Source organism: Pleurodeles waltl, chromosome 10 (genome assembly GCF_031143425.1).
Source record: "Pleurodeles waltl isolate 20211129_DDA chromosome 10, aPleWal1.hap1.20221129, whole genome shotgun sequence".
Lineage (NCBI taxonomy): Eukaryota > Metazoa > Chordata > Amphibia > Caudata > Salamandridae > Pleurodeles > Pleurodeles waltl.
Genome location: NC_090449.1, coordinates 265,496,983 through 265,520,088, shown reverse-complemented (window position 1 = coordinate 265,520,088; position 23,106 = coordinate 265,496,983). Strand labels below are relative to the sequence as shown.

The window sequence follows — 23,106 nt, the reverse complement described above, 5'->3', positions numbered from 1 at the left end:
AAAATAACTGCCCATGAACTGAGAAAAGTCAAGCGTGCAGCTGCCACGATGCCACTTGCCACCAGTTTGGCCATATTTCAGAGCTGCAACATCACTGGAGTGCCCAAAAGCACAAAGGCTGAAAGACGACCACCACTGAACAAGACACACAAGCTGAAACGTCAAGACTGGGCCAATAAATATCTCAAGACTGATTTTTCTAAGGTTTTATGGACTGATGAAATGAGAGTGAGTCTTGATGGGCCAGATGGATGGGCCCGTGGCTGGATTGGTAAAGGGCAGAGAGCTCCAGTCCGACTCAGACGCCAGCAAGGTGGAGGTGGAGTACTGGTTTGGGCTGGTATCATCAAAGATGAGCTTGTGGGGCCTTTTCGGGGTGAGGATGGAGTCAAGCTCAACTCCCAGTCCTACTGCCAGTTCCTGGAAGACACCTTCTTCAAGCAGTGGTACAGGAAGAAGTCTGCATCCTTCAAGAAAAACATGATTTTCATGCAGGACAATGCTCCATCACACGCGTCCAAGTACTCCACAGCGTGGCTGGCAAGAAAGGGTATAAAAGAAGGAAATCTAATGACATGGCCTCCTTGTTCACCTGATCTGAACCCCATTGAGAACCTGTGGTCCATCATCAAATGTGAGATTTACAAGGAGTACACCTCTCTGAACAGTGTCTGGGAGGCTGTGGTTGCTGCTGCACGCAATGTTGATGGTGAACAGATCAAAACACTGACAGAATCCATGGATGGCAGGCTTTTGAGTGTCCTTGCAAAGAAAGGTGGCTATATTGGTCACTGATTTTTTTTTGTTTTGTTTTTGAATGTCAGAAATGTATATTTGTGAATGTTGAGATGTTATATTGGTTTCACTGGTAATAATAAATAATTGAAATGGGTATATATTTTTTTTTGTTGAGTTGCCTAATAATTATGCACAGTAATAGTCACCTGCACACACAGATATCCCCCTAACATAGCTAAAACTAAAAACAAACTAAAAACTACTTCCAAAAATATTCAGCTTTGATATTAATGAGTTTTTTGGGTTCATTGAGAACATGGTTGTTGTTCAATAATAAAATTAATCCTCAAAAATACAACTTGCCTAATAATTCTGCACTCCCTGTGTATATATATATATATATATATATATATATATATATATATATATATATATATATGGAAAATGTCACCCAGTGTACATCTGTTCGTGGCATGTGGTGGCATGTGGTGGCATGTGGTGCTGCAGATTCACATGCTATGCATATCCATTGAGACATCTAGTGTTGGGCTCGGAGTGTTACAAGTTGTTTTTCTTCGAAGAAGTCTTTTCGGACTCATGAGATCGAGTGACTCCTCCTCTTGGTTCCATTGCGCATGGGCATCATCTCCATTGTTAGATTGTTTTCCCGCAGAGGGTGAAGAAAGGAGTGATAGAGCATATAAGAGGAAAGAGATGTCCATGCAAATGTAAATGTATATACGTATGTACAAATGCTATTAACTTAAACGACTACAGGTCTCTGGGAAGAGGGAGGGTGCATGTGAATCTGCAGCACTACATACCACGTACAGATGTACACTGGGTAAGTGACATTTTCCGTTCAATGGCATGTGTAGCTGCAGATACACATGCTATGCATAGATTACAAAGCAGTTAGTCCTCCCAAAAAGCGGTGGCTAGCCTGTAGGAGTTGAAGTCGTTTGAAATAATGTTCTTAGGACAGCTTGTCCTACAGTAGTGTTTAGTAAATGTGTGAGGGGTTGACCATGTAGCTGCTTTACATATATCAACCATCGGTATGTTTCCTAAAAAAAAAACATTGTTGGACCTTTCTTTCTTGTAGAATGTGCTTTAGGAGTGATTACAAGTTGTCTTTTTGCTTTGACATAACATGTTTGTATACATTTAACAATCCATCTTGCTAAACCTTGTTTTGCTATAGGATTGCCTGTATGTGGTTGTTGTTGGAAGGCAACTGTAGGAGGCTGGCCAGGCTTGTAGTGGGTACCAAAGGTACTTACACCTTGTGCCAGGTCCAGTTATCCCTTATTAGTAGAGAAGAGGTGTTTCTAGCAGCTTAGACTGATCGAAGGTAGCTACAGCAAAGCAGCTTAGGCTGAACTAGGAGACATGCAAAGCTCCTACTATACCACTTATATCATATGCACAATATCATAAGAAAACACAATACACAGGGTAACTCAAAATAAAGGTACTTTATTTTTATGACAATATACCAAAAGTATCTCAGTGAGTACCCTCAGTAAGAAGGTATGTAATATACACAAGTTATATGTACACAAACCAAAATTAGGTAAGTAAGAACAAGAAAAGTAATGCAAACAGTGTAGAATTACAATAGGTTGCAATAGGAGAACATAGGTATAGGGGCAACACAAACCATATACTCCAAAGTGGAATGCGAACCACGAATGGACCCCAGACCTATGTGAGCTTGTAGAGGGTCGCTGGGACTGTAAGAAAACAGGGAGGGTTAGAAAAATACCCCACCCCAAGACCCTGAAAAGTAGGAGTAAAGTGAACCTACTACCCCCAAAGAGCACAATAGTTGTGAGAGGGGGATTCTGCAGGAAGAACAAACACCAGCAGTGCACTGACAACGGATTTCTGGACCTGAGGACCTGCAAGGCAAGGGGACCAAGTCCAATAGTCGTGACAGTGTCCAGGGGGGGTAGGAGCCCAGGAAACCCCGGATGAAGGTGCAAGGAAGCTGCCTCCGGTTGGAAGAAGCTTGGAGTTCTGCAAGAAAGAAGAGGACTAGGGACTTCTCCTTTGGAAGACGGATGTCCCACATCACGATGAAGCTTGCAGAGGTGCTCCCACGCAGAAAGACCGCAAACAAGCCTTGCTACCTGCAAGGGTCTCGGTAGAGGTTTTTGGGTGCTGCTGAGGACCAGGAAGGACCAGGATGTCGCCTTTTGGAGGAGGAGACAGAGGGGGCACTCAGCAACTCCGAGAGCCCTCACAGAAGCAGGCAGCACCAGCAAAAGTACCCCAACAGGCACTTAGAAGAAGAGTGAACCGGAGTCCATGCAAAGTTACAAAAGGGGGTCCCACGACGTCGGAGGACAACTCAGAAGGTTGTGCACTGCAGGACGGAGTGCTGGGGACCCAAGCTAGGCTGTGCACGAAGGAAATCCTGGAAGAGTGCACAGTAGCCGGAGCAGCTGCAAATCACGCAGTACACAGCTTTGCAGTCTGGCGTGGGGAGGCAAGGGCTTACCTCCACCAAACTTGGACTGAAGAGTCACTGGACTGTGGGAGTCACTTCGACAGAGTTGCTGTGTTCCAGGGACCACGCTCGTCAGGATGAGAGGGGACCCAGAGGACCGGTGTTGCAGTCTTTTGGTGCCTTCGTTAGCAGGGGGAAGATTCCGTTGACCCACAGGAGATTTCTTCGGAGCTTCTGGTGCAGGGTGAAGGCAGGCTACCCCCAGGGCATGCACCACCAGGAAACAGTCGAGAAAGCCGGCAGGATTAGGCGCTACAATGTTGCTGGTAGTCGTCTTGCTACTTTGTTGCGGTTTTGCAGGCATCCTGGAGCAGTCAGCGGTCGATCCTTAGTAGAAGGTGAAGAGGGAGATGCAGAGGAATTCTGGTGGCTCTTGCATTCGTTATCTCAAGAATTCCCCAAAGCAGAGACCCAAAATATCCAGAAAAGGAGGTTGGCTACCAAGGGAGGAGGATTGGCTACCAAGAGAGGTAAGAGCCTATCAGAAGGAGCCTCTGACGTCACCTGCTGGCACTGGCCACTCAGAGCAGTCCAGTGTGCCCCCAACACCTCTGTTTCCAAGATGGCAGAGGTCTGAGACACACTGGAGGAGCTCTGGGCACCTCCCCTGGGAGGTACTAGTCAGGGGAGTGGTCACTCTCCTTTCCTTTGTCCAGTTTCGCGCCAGAGCAGGGCTGGGGGATCCCTGAACCGGTGTAGACTGGCTTATGCAGAGATGGGCACCAGTGTGCCCATCAAAGCATTTCCAGAGGCTGGGGGAGGCTACTCCTCCCCAGCCCTTCACACCTATTTCCAAAGGGAGAGGGTGTAACACCCTCTCTCAGAGGAAATCCTTTGTTCTGCCTTCCTGGGCCAGGGCTGTCTGGACCCCAGGAGGGCAGAACCCTGTCTGAGGGGTTGGCAGCAGCAGCGGCTGCAGTGGAAACCCTGGAAAGGCAGTTTGGCAGTACCCGGGTTCTGTGCTAGAGACCCGGGGGATCATGGAATTGTCCCCCCAATACCAAAATGGTATTGGGGTGACAATTCCATGATCTTAGACATGTTAAATGGCCATGTTCAGAGTTACCATTGTGACGCTACACATAGGTAGTGACCTATGCATAGTGCACGCGTGTAATGGTGTCCCCGCACTCACAAAGTCCGGGGAATTTGCCCTGAACGATGTGGGGGCACCTTGGCTAGTGCCAGGGTGCCCACACACTAAGTAACTTGGCACCCAACCTTCACCAGGTGAAGGTTAGACATATAGGTGACTTATAAGTTACTTATGTGCAGTGGTAAATGGCTGTGAAATAACGTGGACGTTAATTCACGCAGGCTGCAGTGGCAGGCCTGTGTAAGAATTGTCAGAGCTCCCTATGGGTGGCAAAAGAAATGCTGCAGCCCATAGGGATCTCCTCCTGGAACCCCAATACCCTGGGTACCTCAGTACCATATAGAAGGGAACCATATGGGTGTACCAGTATGCCAATGTGAATTAGTAAATTTAGTCACTAGCCTGTTAGTGAAAAAATTTGGAAAGCAGAGAGAGCATAACCACTGAGGTTCTGGTTAGCAGAGCCTCAGTGAGACAGTTAGGCATCACACAGGGAACACATACAGGGCACATAGTTATGAGCACTGGGGCCCTGCCTGGCAGGGTCCCAGTGACACAGACTAAAACAACATATATACAGTGAAATATGGGGGTAACATGCCAGGCAAGATGGTACTTTCCTACAGCAACAAAAAGTTGTTTTGCTTTCCTAAACTGTTTAGTTCTGTCTATGTAGTACATAAGAGCTCTTTTGAGATCCAGGGTATGAAGAGCTCTTTCTGCCACAGAATCCAACTGTGGAAAGAAGACTGGGAATTCTACTGTTTGATTGATGTGAAAAGGAGATACTACTTTTGGTATAAATGTTGGATTTGTTCTTAGTACAACCTTATGTTTGTGTACTTGGAAAAAAGGTTCTTTAAGAGTGAATGCTTGTATTTCACTAACTCTTGTTAAATAAGTAATAGCCACAAGGAAGGCTACCTTCCATGTTAGAAATTGAATTTGGCAAGAGTGCATGGGTTCAAAAGGTGGTCCCATAAGTCTTGTAAGTACAATATTTAAATTCCATCATGGAACTGATGGTGTTCTGGGTGGAATGATTCATTTTAATCCTTCCACGAAGGCTTCAATAACAGGAAATCTGAATAAAGAAGTATGTTGAATAATTTGTAAGTATGCAGATATTGCAGTAAGATGTATTTTTATGGAGGAAAAACCCAAATCTGATTTTTTGTAAATGAAGTAAGTAACATAGAATATCTTGTATAAATGTTGTTAGTGGATCTATGGTTTTAGATTGAAAATAGTAGACAAATCGTTTCAACTTGTTTGCGTAGCACTGTCTAGTAGTGGGTTTTCGTGCTTGTTTATTGACTTCCATACATTCAGATGGAAGTTTTAAGTATCCAAATTCCATGACTTCAGGAGCCAAATCGCTAGACTGAGAGCACTGGAGTTTGGATGCCTGATTTGACCTTTGTTTTGTGTAAACAAATTTGGTCTGTTTGGGAGTTTGGAGTGAAATACTACAGATAGGTCTAGTAGTGTTGTGTACCAAGGCTGACATGCCCATATTGGTGCTATGAGTATCATGTTGAGTGACGTTTGATGCAATTTGTTGACCAGAAATGGAAGGAGTGGGAGAGAGGGAAAAGCGTAAGCAAAAATCCCTGACCAATTGATCCATAGAACATTGCCCCTTGATAGGGGATGTGGGTGTCTGGATCTAAAGTTTTGGCATTTTGTGTTTTTGCTTGTTGCGAATAGATCTATGTCTGGTGTTCCCCACCTTTGAAAGTACTTTTGAAGTACTTGGGGGTGAATCTCCCATTTGTGTGTTTGTTGGTGATTTCTGCTGAGGACATATGCTAACTGATTGTCTATCCCTGGAATGTAACGTGCTAATAGGTGAATTTGATTGTGAATTGCCCATTTCTAAATTGTTTGGGCTAGAAGGGACAGTTGAGATGAATGTGTCCTGTTTGTTGAGATAATACATGGTTGTCATGTTGTCTGTCTTTATAAGAACATTCTTCTGTTTGAGAAGAGGTTGAAATGCTTTTAGGGCAAGGAATACAGCTAATAATTCTAAGTGGTTTATGTGGAGCTGTTTCTGTTTGACATTGCATTGCCCTTGAATGGTGCAATTGTTTAGGTGAGCTCCCAAACCAATCATTGATGCATCTGTTGAGGTCATGGACTGAGGCACAGGGTCTTGAAACGATTGCCCCTTCATTAAATTGCTGCAATTCCACCATTGAAGGGACATATGTGTTTGGCAGTAAATCAACACTAGATCTTGAAGGTGACCGTGTGCCTGTGACCATTGTTGTGCAAGGCACTGTTGTAAGGGCCTCATGTTTAATCTTGCATGTGGGACTATTGCTATGGAAGATGCCATCATTCCTAAGATCTTCATGATATATATTACAGTGTGTTGTTGATTTGGCTGTATAAATGGAATTAGATTTTGGAATGCTTGTATCCTTTGTGTATTTGGAAACGCTAGAGCTAGTTGAGTATTTAGGATAGAACCTAAATACAGTTGTACTTGTGCTGGTTGAAGGTGTGACTTTTGGTAGTTTATAGAAAATCCTAGTGTGTGCAGAGTTTCTATCACGTAACATGTATGTTTTTGGCATTGTGTACGATTGTTTGATTTTATTAGCCAATCGCCTAGATATGGAAAGACATGGATGTGTTATCTTCTTAAGTATGCTGCTACTACAGCTAGACACTTTGTGAACACACTTGGAGCTGTTGTTATGCCAAAAGGCAACACTTTGAATTGGTAGTGTTTTCCTTGTATGACAAACCTGAGGTATTTTCTGTGAGCTGGGTGGATGGGTATGTGGAAATACGCATCTTTGAGGTCTAGGGCCATCATAAAATCTTGTTTTTGTAGCAGTGGCATAACATCTTGCAGAGTTACCATATGAAAATGTTCTGATAAGATGTAGACATTGAGGGGCCTGAGGTCTAATATTGGCCTGAGGGTGCCATCTTTTTTGGGAATTAGAAAGTATATTGAGTATACTCCTGTTCCCTATTGAGACTGTGGAACTAATTCTATTGCTTGTTTGAGTAGTAGAGATTGAACCTCTTGTTGTAACAGAACTGTATGTTCTGGGGTTAACTTGTGATTTCTTGGTGGAATATTTGGAGGGGTGTTTATCAATTCTAGGCATTAGCCATTGTGGATAATTGATAATACGCAGTTGTCTGTGGTGATATTTTGGCAATGAGAGTGGTACTGCTGTAGTCTTCCCCCCACAAGAGATGTGTGGAGTGGAAAGGAGGGAAGGAAGTCACTGCTTTGGTTGTGTTGTTGGTTGTTTAGAGGTTTGGAATTTACCTCTATTTCTAGAGTATTGGCCGCTGTATGTTTCTCTAAACCCACCTCGTTGGTACTGGGTTTGATATGGTTGCTTTGTTTGTGAGGCAGAAGCCTCAGAGGATTGTGCTCTAAAACCGCCTCGAAACTGAGGCTTACGAAATGACCCCCTATGTGGGGTAGTGTACAGAACACCCATTGCCTTTGCTGTATCAGAGTCTTTTCGTAATTTCTCTATTGTAGTGTCCACTTCTGGGCCAAAGAGGTGTTTTTTATCAAAAGGCATGTTTAACAAGCGTATTGGATTTCTGGTTTAAAACCAGAGGAGCGTAGCCATGCATGTATTCTGATGGTAATGGCTGTGTTAACGCTCCTTGCAGCTGTATCAGCAGCATCAAGGGCAGATCTTATTTGATTGTTACTGATGGCTTGCCCTTCCTCTACTACTTGTTGTGCCCGCTTTTGGTGTTCTTTTGGGAGATGCTGTATGATATCCTGCATCTCATCCCAATGAGCTTTATCATAGCGGGCTAATAGTGCTTGAGAATTAGCTATTCTCCATTGATTTGCTGCTTGGGACCGAACTATTTTCCCTGCAGCGTAACATTTCCTGCTCTCTTTATCAGGAGGGGGTGCATCTCCTGAAGACTGGCTATTTGCCCTCTTTCGTGCTGCACTAACCACCACTGAATCTGGAGGCACCTGATGAGTAATATAATCTGGGTCAGAAGGTGCAGGCTTATATTTCTTTTCTATTCTAGGTGTGATGATCCTGGATTTCACAGGCTTATTAAAGATTTGGCCTGCGTGTTTTACCATGCTTGGTAACACTGGGAGGCATTGGTACCTAGAATATGTTGAAGATAATGTATTAAACAAAAATTCTTCTTCCAGTGGTTTAGTGTGCATTGTTATCCCATGATAAGCTGCAGCCCTGGCTATGACCTGGTTGTATACCGCAATATCCTCAGGTGGAGATTGTTTGAATGGGTAGGTATCTGGGTCATTATCTGGGATGGGATCAGGATCATAAAGGTCCCATGGATCTACTATGTCTTCTTGCGAATAAAAAGAGTGTGTTGGAGAAGGCATTGGTGGAGGGCTGGTGTGAGAAGAGACAGATAGCTGTGGAGAATGAGGAGGAGAAGATTGAGGAGGTAGTGGCTTCTCTTTTTGCTTTTGCACTTTTGCTGGTGGCTGTGCAGTGTCCAGTTCTTCTTGGAATGCCAGCTTTTTTTTTGTTTTTAGAGGAGGTGCTGTAATAATTCTCCCTGTCTCTTTATGGATGTGTATTCTAGATTGTCTCACATCCATAATTTGTAGAATGGACTCAATGTCCGACTCTTTCTCAGAGGTTTGATGGCTTTCTTTTAATTTCTTGGAAAGTCCTTGCTCCTCTGTGTATGATGTCTTTTTCGGTTCCAAAGTCAGTTGTTTTTTCGGTACCGGAAATGTTGTGGAAGGTCTCGGCTCCGAAGCTACCTTTCGAATTTTCGACTCAGAAACTTGGTGTTTCCTGCTGGAGTCTAAACTGGAGCCCTTTATAGTTTTACTAGACTCTGAAGAAGTCGGAGGAGTGGCCTTTTTCAGTGCCGAACCCGGAGGTCGGTTGCCAACAGCCTTTTTTCAGGCCGAAACATGGCCTTCCGGCAGTGAGGTACCCAAGGCCTTAGGATGTTTCTTGTGTGGGGGTGCAGGGGCAGAAGTACTCACATGCTGGCCAGCTGTGACGGGTCTGTCATCTTCGGATTCCTGTTCGGAGTCTGTGTCTCGGATAGAGACTGCTGTCTGCGCCTGCTCTTCTTCAGTGACGTTGAGATATTCACTGCTCTTCGACGCCATTTCAAGCCTTCGATCTCTACGAGTCTTTTTTGATCAAAACGATCGACAGGCCTCATAGTTGCCCTCCCGATAGTCTGGAGAAAGGCACAAGTTGCAAACCAAATGCTGTTCTGTATATGGGTACTTGGCGTGGCACCGAGGGCAGAATTGGAATAGAGTCCGATCCATCAGGCTCTCCACGCTGTAGGCCCCAATAGGCCCGAGTTGGGCGCTCATGCCCCGAAGGGCGAACAAAGTGATTTTCCAACAGTACTACCGGTTCGATGCTAGATGGAGAACGCGATCAAGACAATAATGACAAAAAGGAAGGTTTTCTAAAGTTTTCCGAATCGAACTCTCAGAGCGAGAGGAAACACGTCTGAACCCAACGGCAGAAAGAAAACAATCTAACAATGGAGTCGATGCCCATGCGCAATGGAACCAAGAGGAGGAATCACTTGATCCTGTGACTCCGAAAAGACTTCTTCGAAGAAAAACAACTTGTAGCACTCAGAGCCCAACACTAGATGTCGGAATGGATATGCATAGCATGTGTATCTGCAGCTACACATGCCATTGAACACATATATATATATATATATATATATATATATATATATATATATATATATATATATATATATATATATATATATATATGCAAAAAACAAAGGAGAACTCTGGGAAGTTCCCAATTTTAGGTGGAGAGCTGCTCTAGTAAGGAGCACCCTGCAACACCAGCGACACTCTAGATTTGCTCACCTCAAATGTCTGCTTATCTAGCAAAGTCTTTAAGCATAGGATTAGCACAGTGCTATACTCGCCGAGCTAGATAGTGACAAAGTCTTTTGCCATTTGTACAGCAAAATCTTTAAGCATAGGATTGACATAGTGCCATCCTTGCCGAGCTGTAAAATGACAAAAGCCATTTACCACTCCAGGCACAGTATTACAGCTTTGGACTGGTCAAATACCATCCAAGCCAACCTGGAATGAGTAAAGCAACCCCTGACACGTGTTTCGCTCTCATTAGAGCTCTTCAGAGGAGTATAGCTTTGTCCAGACACAAGGGAGCACCCAGTATAAGTCAAACCAAAACCCTTTCAGGAATGGAGCGACGCATAAATTATGCAAAAAACAAAGGAGAACTCTGGGAAGTTCCCAATTTTAGGTGGAGAGCTGCTCTAGCAAGGAGCACCCTGCAACACCAGCGACACTCTAGATTTGCTCACCTCAAATGTCTGCTTATCTAGCAAAGTCTTTAAGCATAGGATTAGCACAGTGCTATACTCGCCGAGCTAGATAGTGACAAAGTCTTTTGCCATTTGTACAGCAAAATCTTTAAGCATAGGATTGACATAGTGCCATCCTTGCCGAGCTGTAAAATGACAAAAGCCATTTACCACTCCAGGCACAGTATTACAGCTTTGGACTGGTCAAATACCATCCAAGCCAACCTGGAATGAGTAAAGCAACCCCTGACACGTGTTTCGCTCTCATTAGAGCTCTTCAGAGGAGTATAGCTTTGTCCAGACACAAGGGAGCACCCAGTATAAGTCAAACCAAAACCCTTTCAGGAATGGAGCGACGCATAAATTATGCAAAAAACAAAGGAGAACTCTGGGAAGTTTCCCAATTTTAGGTGGAGAGCTGCTCTAGCAAGGAGCACCCTGCAACACCAGCGACACTCTAGATTTGCTCACCTCAAATGGCTTTTGTCATTTTACAGCTCGGCAAGGATGGCACTATGTCAATCCTATGCTTAAAGATTTTGCTGTACAAATGGCAAAAGACTTTGTCACTATCTAGCTCGGCGAGGATAGCACTGTGCTAATCCTATGCTTAAAGACTTTGCTAGATAAGCAGACATTTGAGGTGAGCAAATCTAGAGTGTCGCTGGTGTTGCAGGGTGCTCCTTACTAGAGCAGCTCTCCACCTAAAATTGGGAACTTCCCAGAGTTCTCCTTTGTTTTTTGCATAATTTATGCGTCGCTCCATCCCTGAAAGGGTTTTGGTTTGACTTACACTGGGTGCTCCCTTGTGTCTGGACAAAGCTATACTCCTCTGAAGAGCTCTAATGAGAGCGAAACACGTGTCAGGGGTTGCTTTACTCATTCCAGGTTGGCTTGGATGGTATTTGACCAGTCCAAAGCTGTAATACTGTGCCTGGAGTGGTAAATGGCTTTTGTCATTTTACAGCTCGGCAAGGATGGCACTATGTCAATCCTATGCTTAAAGATTTTGCTGTACAAATGGCAAAAGACTTTGTCACTATCTAGCTCGGCGAGGATAGCACTGTGCTAATCCTATGCTTAAAGACTTTGCTAGATAAGCAGACATTTGAGGTGAGCAAATCTAGAGTGTCGCTGGTGTTGCAGGGTGCTCCTTACTAGAGCAGCTCTCCACCTAAAATTGGGAACTTCCCAGAGTTCTCCTTTGTTTTTTGCATAATTTATGCGTCGCTCCATCCCTGAAAGGGTTTTGGTTTGATATATATATATATATATATATATATATATATATATACACACACACACACTTTTCTGTATTATTGTTTTTTGCGTAGATTCAGACTCCCTACGACTCCTTACTCTCTGCATAACGTGTCAGAAGGATAACTGACTAAGTGAGGAGTGCACAGGGCCTTTTCTCGTGGATTATCTACCACTTCTTATAAAATCCCACACTGCAGTAATGGTAATGGTGTTTTGTGTATGATCCCCTCAAAAAAAAAGTGTACTAAAAGAAGCTTTGGAGTCTAATCACAGGATGATGGAAGGGTACACAACATGAAAATCTGAAAAAGACACAGCAAACCCTGAGGGAGTAGGTGAATATATGAAAAAACACAAATTTATACAAGAAGGCCACAGCACACAGAATGTAAAGTTCAATAGTGTAGCAGGGATAGGTATCCCTGATAGTATGTTGTTGAAGTGAAAGAGTTGAAAAAAAAATCTGTGCTTTGATTACTATTTTGCAGCCTTGATGAAGTCACCTGTGTGACGAAACACGTGTTGGCTGTATCTCGTTGATGGCACTTTGATTTCTAGCTTCTACAAATAAAGACACCTTCTGCAAACCAGACCTGAGTTGAATCGAGATACAGCCAACACGTGTTTCGTCACACAGGTGACTTCATCAAGGCTGCAAAATAGTAATCAAAGCACAGATTTTTTTTTCAACTCTTTCACTTCAACAACATACTATCAGGGATACCTATCCCTGCTACACTATTGAACTTTACATTCTGTGTGCAGTGGCCTTCTTGGATAAATATGTCCTTGGGTATTCTGTTACCCATTTTGTGCCTACTGGGTAGTAAGGCACTGGGCCAGGTTGCACCAGACTCTATGTTTACTTGGATACTTGTCTCAAAATCATTGTTTTACTGCTTAGATGTGCGGCATCTTTCACCCTTACTACCCTAGTGTGTTGTTTCTAGATATGAAAAAACACAAACTTTGAAAAACTGTAGTTACAGGTGACTAATTTTTTTCGATGTCCGAATCAAGACTAACAAGTAGTTACCATTTCTGAACAGAACGTTGTCACAAAGTGAAATGTTTTTATAGCATCACGTTACCCACTTTATTTGGTTTCAAACTTGACCACCTACATAGCACTCATGAAAGGAGTTGCAGTAGATTTGCTATGTCGTTGACCTGGCAAATGTCCACGAAAAAAAGGTAAGAGGACCAATGCTGCAACACATCACATACAGCATGCCTAGTCTGGCAGCCATTATGTAACATGCTAATGCTTTGTATGGATACAGGCTGCCAAAGAAGAGATCATATTTTCAGAATGAGGCAATGTTCTGCAAATAATCTCTAATGCTTTCTTTGATGAATAAAATAACTGGTACCTTCCTGTTGAAGTAAAGATGTCAGGGAAAAATGAATGGAACCAGTTAATTCTCATGAAATGTTTTTCTGAAAAACGAGGTAAAAGTAATGTTTGTCCTTAGAACTGCTTTGTCCTCAAATAAAAGTAAAAATGGCTCTTGGATGCGAAACCCGCGTGATGCTCTAGTTTTTTCCTACAGTACAGTACAGTACAGTATTATTACCTGGACAAATTACAAAGAAGGGAAACTTTTCCAAAAAATAAAGTGATACAAACCTTTTTCTCTAGAAGTCTCTGCTTTTCAACTGCTTCTTCCAAAGTCAGACCAACCCACTCTGCCTCCTCATAGGGAATCACAAATTCCTGCTCAATGAAACAAAAATAGAAGTATTCGTTTGAGCAAGCTTATCTTTTGTGTCACTGTTCAAACTCTACTAGTGGTCAAATCTCTCTGTATGGCCGTAACCTTTCCTAATGCTTAAAACTAACTAAGATTGATTCGGAAGATCACTGCAGTAAACAAATACGTTCAAACCGAAAGCACAAGACATTGGGTCTTCAGTTCTCCTCACAGGGTCCGGTCTAGCGTAATACAAAATGTGAACCAAGACCGACAATATACAAGCAAAACAGATACAGTAAGTATCCAGATTTTTATATTGTTTTCCTATTTTGTACAGCCGCCAAACAGATTACACCACATCTTTTTAATCTGTTAATTTATATTGAAGAGCTTCAAATTCACAATTATGTTTGTTGTTGTAGTCATATATTCCCAACTGTAGTTATACATCACTGTATTGTTCTGCGGCTTCATGTTTGGTCTAACAATCCAAAACCGTCGAAGTGACAATCCTTTTGGGGCCTAGAATAGTTTGGCTTCTAAATAACAAATATCATCAAAATCCGTACAACCAACGGATTAAACTGTTAAACCCACACCCCATAATTACTATATGCAGTTTGTCACCTTTAATCCTACTGGATGGAAGACTCAACAGTTTTATTCAACAACCATCCATTATAACTGGACTACGATGACAAACGTTTTGAAGCAGAGGTTTAACCTTACAGCAGATGCAAAGTGAACATCCCGGACACTGACAGTTTCCATTTTTCATGGAATGGTGTTTGGAATGCACAATTCAATACTACTGTACTCCATGGGGATTTAAGTGCACAAACTGACAAGAACCTATTCCAGACCACATAGCCTACAAGTCGGTACATTATTGTTTTTTTCACTGTGTGACAGTCCCGCCAATGAAACACAAAAAGCAAAATCCGTTTTGTGGAACATTTACATTTTGCACATCCCATACTGTACTGTATTGCTCGAGCACTCACTGGCTGTCTGTTGAATTATGTGCGCTCTCAAGCCTTTGGGGAAACCAAACTGAGGGATCAAAATGTCAAAGTGTGGAAGTGAATGCTCTGTCTCAATGGTTCTTAAACTTATGACCTCAGTAGACACCCACTTAATCATTACTGGAATCCGGGGACTCTCACTGAATAATTAATGCAATCGTTGGGGACCCCCAACAGAGTCATTATTGGAAACGGGGACCATGGCCTAAGCAATTTCGATTATTTAAATTGCAAAACAATACACAAAAATACAGAAACAGGCATTTATCGAATACACAAATTATGAAGGATTTTATTTAATTCACAAATATTAAATTGCTTCCATTTTCAAATCTCTTCACATTTATCTAACATTTTAAATTTTTCAATTTTCGATTTTGCTTCTTTATTTACCTACACTTCAAATAATATTAAGAGATTAATAATTTTCAAAGCAGTCACGGACCCCCAGACCCCTCGTGCCTCCGGACCACACGTTAAGAACTGCTGCTCTATTCCATGTATCAAAAACAGCAGAGGAATCCGGGTGCCAATCTCTCCCTTTTCTCCAAGGCAGTATCGCTCGCTGAGAATCAACAGTAAGAATACTTCTTCAAGGTAAGCCAGTACTGGCAAAGCTAATAGGTCTGTGTGCTAATAAAAAGAAACAACATTTCAGTATGCAGGCAGTATGCGGTGAAACCAGTACACCTGATTTTGATCAGTGCTAGTTTTGTAAATGTTATTGCTGCACTTCTTCAGTGTCTCACCAACAGACTTTTGCTGTTTTGTAAAAAGGCCTCATGTAGACCATACAAAAACTTAGTGAGCTTACAACCAGCCCATATTTCCCCCCTCGGTGATTGGCTTTCTTATCACTCTTATTTGCTTGGTTCACACTCAGTGACTTTCGTTGCTCCTCGCGGGCCTGACTCACAAACTGCATTTTGTAGTACGTAAAGTAGTACTCCAGTGTTACTTCTTACTACAAAATGCAATCCATAAACCTACAGGAGGGGAGCTCCACCTCTGCCTCATCTTTTATATGCAGAGATCTCTACTCCGGCAGCCGAGAGCTCTGCACACATAAGGAGACTATTTTGTAGTGAATGTGGAAGTGTCCAGGGAGCAGTGGGAAAATGGGTTTAAGGGAAAACTAAGAAGGGCTGTAAGAGGTGCAAGCTAATACAAATAAACGTTCACAAAAGATCAAGACCATTATAACTCAGAAAATACAATTCTAAAGTTCCTTCAGCCGTAGTGGTGTAAAACAGGAGTATAAGTACTCCAGTTCAGGTGTGACGTAAGCCAATCATCACCCATGGCCAACCATTGGTACTGAAACACACTCTTATAGAAAACAGTGGAGTCAGGGAAGTAAACTAGCAACACACAGGAATTGATATTAAAATTAGCACTCCATTTAAAACATATAATCATAGTTTCTGATGGATTCTTCTAACCGCAGATTCCTCACCTAAGTAATATCCCCATGTGACAGACAGGAGTTTTAGATTTTTGTAGCAGTGCTCCTAGACGCCAGGGTGTTCTGCAGCTCTGTTCTGCCATGGAAGTATCAGAGTAGAGCTGCATCTGAGCACCACCCATGCATGCTGATGTTAGTCCCTTTCTTTCCTTATCTTTTGACACAGATCCAGAGCTACGTTCCCAACTATGCCAGCATCCTGACGACGTCCACATTTTTACAACAGTGTGCTAGGGAACAATGCCCCCACTGAAATGACAGGATTCAGGTCATGCAAAGGAGAACGCAGGAAGCAGATGTCAGTAAAGGATCCGCACAAAGTTTGTGGTGCCTGAGCTCCATCACAACTCTAAATCCTGTGCACTTATGCACCTAAAAGCAATTTGGAAGGCAAAGCTCTATAAGGCTGAACATAAGAGGTCGCTATTCGAAGCGCAGATCCTGCTCCAAGTCGTAGGCAGTGTTGCAGCACCGGTCTCAAGACTGCTCTTGTGAAAAATCCACTTCCTGGCTTAAGTTTTCCAGTAAGTCTAAGTCTAGACATAGGCGCAAGAAGGCCAAACAGTAACTCAACCCTATACCGCCACTCGAAGTCTAGACAGAAGAGACAAGGACATCAAGGAAGGTGACACTGGATGTGTGTGAGCTGTAAGTCAGACCTTTCCCTGCAACTGGTCTTGGTGTGCCCAGAATTTCCCAGGCCAACTTCGTCTCAACAGCAGATATCAGACTTCACAGAGGCAATACTGCAGATCTTCAGTTCAATTCTAGTTCCCTCTGGTGTTCCTCTGCGTCCCAAGTGGCTGCCAGAGTTTCCAATCAGACTTTTGCCGACGGGTCTGCCATTGATACAATCTGCCCCCTTAGGACCACTAATCAGCTTGCACAGATTCCAGTCCTGGCCACTGACCTGACACCGGGGTCCTTCTGTACCAGTGACAACACAGACTTTGCCAGCACCAACTCAAGCTTGGCCCTGATGCCGATCTCTGACAACTCTTCATAATGTTAATAATGTTATATTTAGAACTAGAAACGCCAGTGGGACAGTATCTATTGCAACAGAGCTAGGTCCACCATTTGGACCACCGATGGAAAAAGTGTCTTATTTGCACTGGTAGTCTAGAGAGCAGCCAAAGGTTTAGACCTGCAATTGCCCAGTGCTGAGACAAAGGCAAATGTGTAGACGGTTTGCTCAAACAGGGACAGCTTCATCTGAGCAATTACTGCCTTTCAATGATGCCCTTAGGGCGAATTGAGGCAGCTATAACTAGTTAAGCAATTTCACACCAATACAGGAACTTTAGGTACACGACCAGGCTATAGTTTAAAAACAATGCCAGCCTCCCTAACTTGTACTACTGCAACTGACACAGCCCCTTAGAAGCAAAGGGCATGGCATCAGCAGAGGCAGCAATCCTCCACATCTTCCTTGTTTGCTGCAGGCAGAGGCGAGCCAGTTTAGTCTGTCTTCACAGTCCCATGCTAGGCGAATAGGTGGAAGAACACAGCATTTCCTACTGGGCTGGAGATAAAAAATGTTAGATAGGTGGTTTTTACAAATTGGTAAAAGAGGCTGCTCCCTCACTCAGTTTTCATCCTATGCCAGAGCGACTTTCAGGACAGCACCCCAATGCTGAAATTGATTCTCTGGGTGTTCAGAGGTGTCATCAAGCAGGTGCTGGCCTTGGAGAGTGGGGAAAGGTGCTATTTGTGTTACTTCCCCATGTTCCCTTTCAGCCTTACCTAGGCCTTGCAGGTACTCTCACAAGTGATTGCAGTGGCTGCAGCCCTTTTTCTCCTTCACAATTGCCACCCCAACCTCATTAATGTTGTGTTGCTCCCTCCTCCAAAGGTCATCCATTGCTTCGTCAAACCGGCGTGTTATTTATTTTTTAAATTTGAGTCTCCCTCCCGGCCTGAAGATCGTTCACTGCATTCTTTGCCTACTCTTTGTTGCCTCCCCATTGTAATAACATCTCAACATCTAATATCCGCTCGCTTATCCACTGCCATCTTTTGGAGGCTAGGACAGCTTTCCAATTTTTGCCTGACCGCTATGTTTTTCACAAGCACTTCTGCGCACCTTTCATTTTTGGGATTTGCCAAACAAGAGGCGTCCTCCATCTTGAAACTACAAGTATAAATAAACAAAATGGTGGTTGTATCAAGCATATGTGTGCACATGCGTAGCAAAGCAACGCAAGTATGCGTCCTACATTAGGCAAGCTATTTTCTTTTCTTTTTTTCATCTGCTGATATTGTACAGCATCAGCAAAAGGCATTTCACCTTGTCGATGCTGCACAGCATTGGCAAGAAGCACTGGCAAAGCCCACAGATTAAAAATGCAAGACTTACAGGCCTCCGACAATGCTGGTTTACCATGTTCTTTTAAGTCCTATGCAAGTTGATCTGTGCTCAAGAGACACACAGAACAAGGTAAAATTACCCTAGAACATGATTTGGTGTTCATTTTCTTTTATCTTTTGTTGCCTGGAGTAGTTGCATGTCGGTGACAAGGGTAGGGGAACAAATGATCTGAGACTAGACAACAGTGTTTGGATAAAGTGTGGAAACATTTGCAAGTTGGTGTCTTACAAATGTCTGACAGAGACATTTCTCAGCAAAGGAGCTTTCCCTGCTTTACCACTTGTTGCGTATGTGAAGTTTGCCAGATACATTTCTGTAGACTGATTGGTAACACAAGGAAATGTAAAAGTTCACCCATTATGAAATTAATTGTTTAGATGTGGCAGAGCCTGTTTGAAAAGGACAGCAGTTAATGAAAAGGTGATTGAACTTTCTCAAATCTTTCATTTGGTCAAGGTATAATTTCAAGAATCTCTTTACATCTGAATGTGTAGCGGTCTCTGTGGGATTTGAATGGTTATTAAAGAAAACCTATAAGGATATAGACTGATTCAAGTGAAAATCAGAGATCACTATTGTTGGGAAAGAAAAATGTGTCCCAGTTACCTCTCTATTGGAATGGGATACAGTATAAGGGTCTATTGCTCAACAGAGCTTGAAGATCACTGACTTAGGTACCCCCACTAAGAATACATTTTAAAGATGCTTCGACAAAGCTTTATGTACACATTAAAACAGAGGAACCATCAAATTGGATGAAACCAGATTTAGCTCCCAAGGAGGAGAAGGCAGTAGTCGAGGAGGATACATTTTCTTAAAAATTTCTAAAAAAAAGCCTTTGATAAAATGGACTGTGAAGAATAATTTTTGCAATGATTCCTTCCCATAAGCTATAATAGTTGACAAATACACTGTTGGAGGAGGCAGAAATAATCACAGCTTCTTGACTGGAGTGTGGATCATTGTTTCTCTTGTTCTACTAGTCACACAGAACAAATCTTTTCCATTTAAAATGCGTATAAAGTTCTTGTAAAAAATGTTTGGCATTTCTTATAAACTCCATCCATGCATGCTTCTGGTATGTGTCTGAATTGTACGACCTCAAAAATGATGCTGCAAAATTCTAAGATGCCATCCTGTGGTTCAGTTTGTAAAGAAGCCATCTTTGTGGACGTACTAAAGGATGAAGGTGGTCTGAAATCACAGTCTTGTCTATACTGGAGCTATTAAGACCTTGGCTCTGAACTGTTACAAAATTATTTGAGCTACTGGAATAGAGGGAACTGGCGGAAAGACATAAATACATTTCTAGACAAGTTATTAAAAAAAGGCATTATCTAAACCACTCTGTTCATACACTTCTGGATGCTAAGTCTGGGCATTTTAGGCTATTAGATGTTGAAAAGAGGCCTATTTGCATAAATTCCTAGTCTGGAAAGATGCTTAAGAACATGTTGTCATTCAGGACCCACTAATGATTTTCTACGAACAATTGCCGAGTGTGCTTGCGCATTTTGCAGACCAAGTATGCTTAACACGAATTGACAGATTCCTTGATGAAAGCCCCTTTTTGATTGCCTGGGCTTCTAGGGAGATAATTGTGGATCTGGAGCCTCCTTGTTTGTTGTGGTAGTGCATTTGGTCAGGTTGGCACCTGTGCGAGAATCCTGTCTGTCATCAGATGGTAAGAATGCCTTCAGCTAGATAGGCTGCTCTGAATTTAGGGGCACTGAAATGGTATGTGTTCCCTCTTACACCATATTTCTTGGACGGTTAAATTCTATATTGGCTCTGGGTCCCATCAATACAGCACCCACCACGACCATCTGAGCTAGAAAGTCCTTATTAAATGGAACTCATTTCAATAGATTAGACCTCTTGCACCACCATGGAAAAGATGGTCTTGCAGGAAGACTAGGATGGGTTGCCTTCCCAACTGTTCTTTCATTGAGACCATTGGTCTTCTAGACATTCTTACAGTTCTATCATATGCAGACGTGCATTTGATACAATGTAAATGTAGTAGCAGTGGTCTGCCCAATTTTATGGGCTGTCAGAGATGTGGCTAAATGAGTAAAATAGCAATGCTGCAAGATGAAAGATACTCTCTCCCCCGAAAGGGACACTTCTACCTGGTTTGTGACTAAGATTGGCCTTAGATAAGTAAGCTTCTGGGCTAGCGTTGATGTAAATTTCTGAACATTTGGCTGAAGGCCCAGGCAGTGAAGATAAAATGTTGTTGTGCTGAAATCTTAAATAGCTTTTTGTGCAGAGTAAGCCTTTAACCAGTCGTTGAGGTAGGGGTAGATATAAAAATTCTATGCCTGCAGAGAAATGCTGCCAACTTAGTCAAACTGAAGAGGAGAACTGTGTACTGATAAGGCGCCTATTCTACTACGAACCTAATGAATTTTCTGTGTTTTCTTGACAGTATGGTCTAGAAATAACCATCAAATTAACACATCTAGCCCCTTTGAGCTCCTTAAAAATGTTTAAGAAGTAGCATCCAAAGCTCTTCCTTCTTAAGGTTTCAGTTGACTAGCTCAGATCTAAAATCAATATGAATTCCTGTTTGGTACCACCTGCGTACCAAAAATATATTGAATAGAAGCCTTTTTTGAGAGGACGGAATGAGCTACATTGTTTGCTTTCGTGACCAAGTCCTTTAAAAGCACAGTTGGGTTTAGGTGCAGGTTTTCGAGGGATGGATGGTGGTGTTCATTTTTAATAAATCATGTAGCCTTGTTGGATGATGTTAAAAACAGATTTGACATGGTTGATGGCCTTGCAATATTTTGAAAAGTTCTCTCCCACACAGGAGAGTAGATGAGGCAGTCATTGCCTAGCATGGAATGATGTTTTGTCAAAGGAGGAGTCGCTGTTAGTTACTTTGGTAAGTTGATTATTGCTCCTGACCTCGTGACAGGGTTTGAAATAACCACTGGGGTAAAGGAACGCTCTGCCTTGAGTGGTATCAGCCATTTTGTAGGAAGCGTTGGGACTTCAATCAAAAATGTATTTTTTTGTCTCTAGGACAACACATTTCACCAATTCTTCCTCATGTTTCACTTTTTCAGCAGCGTAATTGTAACAGATAAGTTGCAGAGTCATTTCCTGACATCCTTACACAGAGGAGTACATTGTCTGCATGGTGACCAAACAAAACTAGGTAAGTGAAAGAAAGGTATACTTCTAAGCTGAACCTCTCGCTTCAAAGAATCAAAGACGTTAGGCATAACCAGGAAGACTTTCTTCCTGAGATTTCATGGCAGAATTTGGAGATAACCAAGTCTGTTAAATCCACTGAGACACTTATGATTTGACTGGAAAGTAGCACTGTAAACTGTGGTATTCTTCCCTTGAGAAGACTGTCTGATACGTTTTACAAAGATTCCCATATATCCCTTACATATTTTCCAAGTGGAGCTGTTTTGTTAGTGGCTTTAAAGGCTGTAGACTACAATGCTACAAAGTGCTACAAACCTTCCTGCCAGACGCATTTATCCGCTTATAGTCTCCATCATGAGGAACTGATGTTTCAGGTGCGCGATTTCTTATAATTCCAGAAACAACTCGCAAATCTGGCTTCAACTCCTAACAAAGGTAGATGTTCCAGTAACATACTTTTTAAGAAGATTCAGAGTAGCAGCTTTTGTAGTTGCTGAGGGGAGAAACACTTCCTCTACAAGCTCAGCAAATACTAGGAACGAAATGTAATAAAGGTCAAAATGAGCCCGCAGCTGGACAGTCTCCATAATCACTGAAGCAGATGATCCTGACTGCAAAAGGGAAGTTAAGTTTATTTGCTGCCCTAACCACAACAGCCTGAAATATGGTCATTTCATCTATTGGTGGTGACCTTGGTGGGCAATAGGTTGGAAACACTGGTGTCTACGACATGGAAATATTAGAAATAATAGTGTCAGACCATGACATATTATTTGAAAGAAATGAGGGGAATTACTTCCATAGGATTTTCTGTAGGAGGGCTTCAACAGCATGTGTTTTGACAATAAGTGCCTCAACTTGGAGTGCTGTTTCACCTTTGAAAGTCTCTACTGCAGGCCTCAGTATTCTTTTAACATCTCTGAGGAGTGAGTCGTCACTGATGCAAAGTGCCTAGGACTTGCCACTGACTTCACACTGGAGACTGTCCTTGAGTGCAAACACACTGGGATGGGACTGTGCTTCGATGGCAGGGCCTTCACCGTCAATCAAGAGTAGTAGGAGTGGCACTAACAGTGGAAATGGTGTTAGTGGGCTTTTCTTCCTCTCTAGATGTCACTCTGTGAGAGCCGTTATGAAGAGAGTACACTGTTGCAATGGAAGGGGAAGCTTTCCTGGCCATTCTAAAGTGTTTCCATTCCTTTTCAGCCCAAGGTCTTGTAGCTTGCCCAGATTATGTGAGTCAAAATCTACCTTCTTGGGGCGTGATTTTGGAGCCAAACACAGCGGTCGCTCTTTAGCGAGATTCACCCCATCACGCCAGTCATCTGTCCACAACCGCCTGCTCCCCAGAACACTTACGGTTGGGTCAAGCACATTCTGGTGGTGACTTCATGGCACATGTACCGACCCTGAGTGGGGGCCACTGTGCCCTCCGGTC

At 42.8% G+C, this 23,106-nt stretch overlaps 1 protein-coding gene across 3 annotated transcripts in view; it reads right to left on the bottom strand.

Annotated features, from left to right (window-relative positions):
* Window positions 1-23,106, bottom strand: part of MRPL28 (mitochondrial ribosomal protein L28) — a 191,282-nt gene that overhangs the window by 60,125 nt on the left and 108,051 nt on the right. For all 3 annotated transcript variants that reach the window (XM_069210404.1, XM_069210405.1, XM_069210406.1), the window contains one exon: window positions 13,573-13,659. In XM_069210404.1, the coding sequence (XP_069066505.1) occupies window positions 13,573-13,659 (87 nt within the window). The remainder of the gene's footprint in view (window positions 1-13,572; window positions 13,660-23,106) is intronic.